An 8475-nucleotide genomic window follows, 5' to 3' on the forward strand; every position below is an offset into this window, starting at 1 on the left:
GAAAAGAAGCCGTTCGTTCATGAATCAGACATGATTCGGAGCACGTGATATATTATAAGGAGTAACGATAAGTTTTATGAAATGTAGTGAAGTAAAAAGTGAATGTAGTGAATGTAGTGAAGTAAAAAGTACGATCTTATGCTTTGGAATGTAGTGAAGTAAAAGTAAAAGTTACTCAAAATAAAACTACTCCAGTAAAGTACAGATACTTGAAAAATGTACTTAAGTACAGTAACGAAGTAAAACTACTTCGTTACTGTCCACGACTGCCGCTAAGCTGCCACTAACCAGCAAAATTCACCATGTCACTCAGGCGCTTTAGAACTGAAGTGTCTCTGAAGTCTAACCAGCCGTGCCTTTATTGTGCGTTGGACATGAAAAAACACCCATCTTGTTCAGCATCAGCTCGAAACATTTGCCACATTTCTATCAGAATGCAGCTGCTTCAGATCAGGAATGTCACACTCGAGCTACAGTCTTTGTGTTACGCTCGCAGTGACGCGTAGTAGGGTGATCTTGTCCTGTCAAAATCTGCCACAGTGTCTTCATCAGTACATTCTTCTCTCAAGGCCAGGACTCAATAGCTCTGTTACATCTTGCTTTTATTTTTTTTCCACTGAGCTCATTAAAATGCATTCTGGGATTTATAATGGTCATAATTATGCTACCCTGCATTTTTATGATGCCCACTCTACCCACAATGCTTTGCAGTTTTTGTTGCAGTAATGCAAACTATTTTGATTTGGCATCACATTAATAATGTTATGGTTAATGAATTGGTTTTAATGAGAACGTGTCATGGAAATCTAGAGGGAAAATATATCTATTTTGCACTATATTTGTTCTCTTTCTCAGTTTTCAGACAGTAAAAATAGTTCACAAATGTTTCTTTTGAAGTGCTGCAGCTGGAGAGTGCTGACCTCAGTGTGTGTGTGTGTGTGTGTGTGTGTGTGTGTTTGTGTTTCTGTCAATGTGCATGTCTACAGAGAGGTGTGTGTGAAGCAGGACGGCCGGGTGCACCTTACCGTGGTTTACTTTGGAAAGGATCAGATGAATGAAGTCAAAGGAACCTTGGAGAACACATCGAGGTATGGGACGTTAATATGTGTGTGTGTGTGTGTGTGTGTGTGTGTGCGTGCGGAAGTGTGTGTACCCACACAAAGGAACAGATAAGGCTGAGGTTAAGACTGAGAAATTCACAGTTAAACAAAAAGGAACCAAAGGGGTGTCTTAAGTTCCTTCCAGTGATCTCTTTCCCAATGCATTATGGGTTTTGTCCAAACTGTGGGTCTTCAAACTGATCAAGTGGACACGCTATCAGAAAGTCTACATAGACAGAAACCAGTTTAAACCAGCATAAATAATTCCTTTAATTTATAGATCAAGCAAACTTAAAATGCCTATCTTCATGAATATATTAAAATGCTTTTTTAAAGTTTTATTAATAAAAGCTGATGGTGATATACTAAGTAATAATCAAATGCATAGAGGCAACTTTAATTTCTAATAAGTTACATGCATAAATGAGATATATGCATACATTTGTGAGTGGTGTTAAATATATGTAATATATAATATATTGTAATAAATATATAAATAAAGAGATGTAAAATAAATATATTAAATTAATGAGTATTTAATATATTAATAGCAAGTCTGATATAGCTTTTATACAGTCCAATAATTTCATGAATTTAATAAACAAGACGTTAATAACTGCTGTGTTAAATGAAATGTTATTATATTATATTATATTATATTAAAATATAAAAGAAAATGAAGCCAATTACCAGGATCATTACGCTTATATTATATTATATTAAAATATGAAATATTACTTATAATAACTAATGATAGACTAATAATAATAAATTAGTAATAGAAAAATGTATATAGAAAGTTTAAAAATGTTTGTATGTGTGTGTTTATGTATGTATATGTGTGTGTGTGTGTGTGTGTGTGTGTGTGTATATACAACAGTACAATAGTACAATTCTTTAATGAATAATAATAAATAGATAAAATAATATATAATAATAATAAAACAAGGAGTTAATAACTCATGTTATATTATATTAATATTTACAATTTAATTTTAGGTTTAAAATTATATGAAATAGTACTTATAATAAATAATCATTTATATTTATAAAAAATATAAATTATATATATATTAGACATATTTAAAATCTATACCCAGACAAATACTGTGTGACTGTTCGTCCTCATCAGTAAGCTCAGCTGCGCTCTCGTGATTACTGATTGATTGGAGGTCAGTGAATCTGCACTGTTAGACTGCAGTGACTCTGACCTCCATCAGTGTGAAAATAACAGGTCACTTCAGATGCGGCTCAGAGGCAGATGAAATCAATCGAGCAGTAGATTGTCTGGAATCCAGCCAGGGTCATGCTGGAAACCTCCCTGCATTGCAGCGGATAACATATCTCTCAATTCACAGGGAGAACATGGCTTTTCCCTTACGCAGAGACATTCAAATGTGACTGGACTCAGGTTTTCAGATCTATCTTGCCTGAGCAGGTTGTTCCCACACAGAGGGACACTTTTGGAGAGGATTTGTTGGAGAAATGGGAAAGCAATCATGGCCTTGTAGCTTTCAGGACCGTGGAGGGCCAATAATCAGTACAGCTCTTGTTCGTTCTGTGGGAATTCTTTAGCTTCTCTGTGGAGCAGAAATTAAGGGAGCTTAATTCTTTCTGTACTTCACTAAGTGGATTCTCCACAGTTTCCTGATTATTCATTCCAGCTCTCTTCTGAATGTCTAGAGCTAATTGTTTGTGATTTCCCAATGGTCCTGAATGCTTGTATCTTCATTTCTTAAAGGAATTTATACAAGTTAAGTTCTATTTAAATTATTCCATAATTACCATAAAATACAATTATTTCAATCATTCCTTCATTTTTTTATTCTTTAACAAAAATAAAAGCTTCACATTTCATTGTCCTTCATTGTATGGCACTGTAACCACGATTTAATAATAATAATAATAATAATAATAATAAAATCTGTGGCAGTGAACAGTGTAATTTTTGAATCATTGATATATTATTATACTATACTATATACTATTGTACTATATATTTTAATATTTTGAATCAGTTTTTAATTTTATATTTTCAGTTTTCATTTAAATTTTAGTTAAAGTTTTAGTCATTTTGTTTATGTAATTTTTAGTAGATATATATATATATATATATATATAGTTTTATCCATTTTATTTTAGTTTTAGTTTTTTTAGTATGTCAAGTTAAATTAAAATTAAATGAGAAATTAAAATGAGAAACGTCTTGGCAACTAGCTGTAATAAAAGGTTGTGTGTGTATATATATATATATAGTTATACATATAGTTATATACATACATACTGTACATACATACATATAGTTTCAGTTTAAGTAACAAAAAGGTGTTTTAATGGTTTTCCTTTTAGCTTTAGTTTTAGTTAACTATGATAACCCGGGTGAATATTATTCCACAAATTTTCTTTATCACCAGGTTAACCTTTACCTGAATTCATTCATACTGAGTATTTCTATTAGTGAGTTGCACAACTAGTAAAAGCCATCAAACATCTGACCAGCATATTCAGTTTGCTGGTTAATAATAAAATTTTGTTTTGTCAACTAATCAGTTTCTTTCAGAAAAAAAATAACATTCTAAATGAGAAAAGCATTTGTAAATGTATTGCTGCAGTAGATTATGCATCATATCATAAACAAGATGAATTATTATGAATCCATGAATCAAACCCACTTGGAATGTCCACAGGTTTTGACAATTTTCCACACATAATTTTTGTGATTTATGTCCCTGTATGTAGGCAGAGAAAAATCATTGAGAAGAGGAAAATTGCTCACAGTTGCTATTAACATCATTTTGCACACACTCCCCTGCTGAATCTGACAGTTGCTGAAACTTAATGCTGCTTTGGCCGACTGTTCATTTGCATAAAGTTGAGCTTGACTTTGTCACATAGCTGAACAATCAAGGGTCCGAAAAGTCGCTTTGGCTTTTGTAGCCTCGAATCACCAGCACCAACAACAGGTTGATTTGTCACTGCAAATCACTGTCAGTGTGAGTGTCTCTTAATCACTGCAAACAATTAAAAAGTGCTGTTGTGTTGAGTTATTTCTACTTGAAAATTTGTTTCATTGATTTGCATGATTTAATCACCCTCAGGCCATCCAAGATGTAGATGAGTTTGTGTCTTCATGTGAACAGATTTGGAGAAATGTAACATTACATCACATGCTCAGCAATGGATCCTCTGCAGTGAATGGGTGCCGTCAGAATCAGTCCAAACAGCTGATAAAAACATCACAATAATCCACAAGTAATCCACACATCTCTGTGACTCCAAAAACATCTTGTGAAGCGAAAAGCTGCAAGTTTGTAATAAGCAAATGCATCATTAAGGTGTTTTCAATTTAAACCATTACTTCTGTCTACAATACCAGTCCATAATCCATAATAACGCTTCCTCCAGTGAAAAAGTCCATCCCCTGTTGTCCTCTCACATCAAAATCCACCAACATATTTGTTTAGAACTGTTTTGGACTCTTTTTGCTCATAAATGGTGCTTGATCTGTGCATATTTCTCTCCCGATTCAGATGAGATGACTTTCTCACTGTAGCACTAGTATGGATTATTATGGACTCGTATTTTAGCTGGAAACTTCAAACTTCAAAGTCTGAAGTTAATAATGGATTTATTTATTACAAACATGCACATTTTGCCTTCACAAGACATAAATTGATGAACTGGAGTGATGTGGGTTACTTGTGGATTATTGTGATGTTTTTATCAGCTGTTTGGACTCTCATTCTGACGGCACCCATTCACTGCAGAGCATCCATTGGTGAGTAAGTGATGTAATGCTACATTTCTCCAAAACTGTTCACATGAAGACACAAACTAATCTATATCTTGGATGGCCTGAGGGTGATAACATTTTCAGCAAATTAAAAGTTAATAATGTCATTATATTACAGTAGACGTTTTACCAGTGACCATTTTTGAAGGCCTCCTAATAGTCAGAAACAGATTTGTCAAATTGTTTCGAAGACATAATCTGCTACATTTTTCGGGGGTGCATAAGTAATCATGAGTTATTGATGGATATCTACCCAACACAAAGTCCAAAAAAAAAGTCCTCTTGATGGACTGAAGCTATTGGTGTTTTGATACCGAACGCAGCTGTAATTAACTTTGAGAATATCCACAAATCAATATGTAATTCTAGACATGAACATATTATCCAGGGCATTAAATGCACATCGTCCAAAGCAAGATCCTGCATGATGATTGACCAGCTGATGAACTGATATTATGCACAGAACTAATGGAAGTGCATCTACCCATGTTAGTCCTGTCATTCCATATTTTACCAATTGGATTTCAAAGTATGATGAACCCTTTCAAGCATGCCTGATGATTGTAGTTGTTCTGGGCAATGATTTTCTTAAAGCTTCCTGACATACCTAACCTGTAAAGTGTGTTTTGAGCCAGTATTTTAGCCATAAAGAGAGTACTATCTTTTGCTAGTGAAAATCTGTTAAATAAAACCAACATACAGTATCCTGATATAACCTTTGCTTTTAGAAAGAGTCATACAATTATATTGCAATTTACAAAACAGTCCTGAGGGTTCAGACTTTCCCAACTGAATGGAATGGGGTTGCCCAACTGTGTTTTTGACATCAAGCATTACATTTTCCAAAAACACTTCGCTGTTATGGTGGGTTGCTGTGGGGGAGAAAAAAACATAGTTTGTTCTGATCTCCCTGTTCTTGGGATAACACAGATGTCTTGTAACCAATACGAAAGATTTTCCCAGTAGTCTGATAAACATAAACCAAGTGCTACCCATTTCAATTCCTCAACAACTATTCCAGCCGCAGGAGTCCAGTCATTAACAGCTCTTTTAACAAATTGTAAATTGTTTAAAGCTGCAAAATCTCCAAAACGAATCTCAGCTCTTGAATAGTTTTAGGGTTTAGATGTGCCCTAACATCCTCACAGCTGCTAGATGTTACTCAATGCACCCCTATTGATGTTGAATAAAATCTTTCAAAATGTTTTGCAAAGATTAAATACTTTAGCCTTTGGTTCAACTGATCTAAAAAAAATCTTTTAGCCTCTTCATTTGTTTCTGATGTTTCTAGGTTACCTGAGATCAGCTTTCTGCACTGTGATATTATATTTAGCAACCGTTAATCAACTATAAATCAAGTATTACTGCTTCTGCTTATTTGTTCTTTAAATTCTCTTTTAGGTGTTATCATGTTCTCAGTTATGTGAGAGGTTGACTGAGGAAGCCATGAAATAGCTGGAAGCAGGAGATGAAGTACTGATAAAAAGGAGCAGGGTTATTGAATAATCTTAGTTGAGTATGTTTTAACGCTCAGGCGTTGTCCTGTACTTTTTTAGACCAGCACAAGTCCAAAAAAATATTTGAAAATTATTGCTTCACATTGTCCTGTGACATAAAAAAATAAAACTGTGAAAATAAATATCCCTTGAAAACACAATCATAAGTTTAAACAACAATAGCTATAACATGCAGTGCAATAGCAAGGAAATAAGTAATATAAAAAATAGAATATGACATTAATAAATTATTAAATGATAAATGATATAGATACATAAAAAAAGAAAAACATAGACGTATGGTCATTCTCTTAAAGCTACACACACAAATTGCTGAATAGTTCACCCAAAAATGAAAACTGCCGTCAGAATGAGAGTCCAAAGAGCAGATAAAAACATCAACAGTAATCCACACCACTCCAGTCCATCAGTTAATGTCTTGTGAAGTGAAAAGCTTCATGTTTGTAATAAACTAATTTATCATTAAGGCGTTTTAACTTTAAACTTGTGCTTCTGACGGCACCCATTCACTGCAGAGGATCCATTGGTGAGCAAGTGATGTAATGCTACATTTGTCCAAATCTGTTTCTGATGAAGAAATAAACTCATCTACATAATGGTTGTCATGAGAGTTAGTTCAAATTTTCAGTTTTGTATGAACAACTACTTCAGGAATCCTTAGATGCTTCACTGCAAGACCATCAGCGTCAGTCCTCACAGAGCAAAGTAGGTAGATGTGCTATCCATATCTGCCGGGCAAAGTGAATCGATGCACATGAATAATTTGTGTTCATTTGAGAAGGGGAAGAGAAGAGAGTTTAAGTAACACTGCATTATACAAACCTGGTTGACATGAATATTGATGATGACGCCATGCATAAATTTAGCAGTCTAAGTACTCATTATGATATATAACCACCATTAAACATCACATTGAACTGATCAGACATGCCAGTAACTGTGTGTGGATTCATGTAGATATAGCGTGGGGACAAATTTATCTCCAGAATTTATATTATTATAATATAAATTTATATTTATAATAATGTATATTATAATATAAATGTATTATAAATTTATATTATTATAATATTAATAAATATAATATTTTGGGGACATGCAAAGTATATATAGAAATATAGTTTGTAAAAGTACACACACACACACATATATATATATATATATATATATATATCATTATATTCATTCTAGATTTGCGAAAGTGGGGTTACATTTATAGTCTGTAGTGATTATAATTAGCCCAATATGAAATGCTGAAGTAAAATGGAAAAATGCAATGACTCGACTGATGGAATGAAAAGTATCCCAGACATTTGCCAGTCTTTGAAAACAAGTCGGTATCAAAGAAAGAAATATTTAGAATGTTTTTCTGGCCGATGGCAAACTGAATATCACGTGCATGCATGCTGAAACGCCTCAGGCTGTATTCCAAATCCATTCCGCTAATGTGTCTTAAATCAAATCTTGTTTGCCTACTATTTGTAACTCTAAATCTGCACCGACTAGTGGCTCTCGAACATTATTTTGGCTGGGTATGTTAACAATGTCTGCTTTTGAATGTATTTATTCAGTGTGATACAACTCCCATGGGTTGCAGCAATGTTTTTGTGGTTTATGAATCTCGGTCAGAGAAAGTAGGTGCTTTTTTTATTTCTGTCATACATGCTGGCCTATATTTTGTATTGGGCCAATAAGAGCAGTGACAGAATGCTTGTGGCTCCAGTATTTCATGTTACTATCATTTTTGTCTCTCTGTCCTTATTAAGTCGGTTTATAAATATATATATAACAACAACCTTGATGTATGGATCATCTCTCTATTGTAGACTAGAGTGTTTGAGAGTGTGGTGCTGCTTTGTTAATGATTCACTAATTTAAAGGAAGTTGCTCTTCCTGTTCCTGCTAAAACAGCTGTATGGCTTCAATAGCAGGTATAATCTGCACTGTGTATGGTTGCATTGTGCTTTTATATATCAGCTTGGCTCTAGACCAGCACATTACATTTTAATTATCTTTTTATGTGTGTGTGTGTGTGTGTGTGTGTGTGTGTGTGTGTGTGTGTGTG

General features: G+C 33.9%; 1 protein-coding gene across 1 annotated transcript in view; it reads left to right on the forward strand.

Moving 5' to 3' along the window:
- Window positions 1-8475, forward strand: part of LOC107713273 (chondroitin sulfate N-acetylgalactosaminyltransferase 1-like) — a 48306-nt gene that overhangs the window by 29994 nt on the left and 9837 nt on the right. The window contains exon 4 of the mRNA XM_016518731.1: window positions 987-1088. Coding sequence (XP_016374217.1) covers window positions 987-1088 — 102 coding nt within the window. The remainder of the gene's footprint in view (window positions 1-986; window positions 1089-8475) is intronic.

The sequence above is a fragment of the Sinocyclocheilus rhinocerous genome, unplaced genomic scaffold, assembly GCF_001515625.1.
Source record: "Sinocyclocheilus rhinocerous isolate Xijiao unplaced genomic scaffold, SAMN03320098_v1.1 scaffold688, whole genome shotgun sequence".
Lineage (NCBI taxonomy): Eukaryota > Metazoa > Chordata > Actinopteri > Cypriniformes > Cyprinidae > Sinocyclocheilus > Sinocyclocheilus rhinocerous.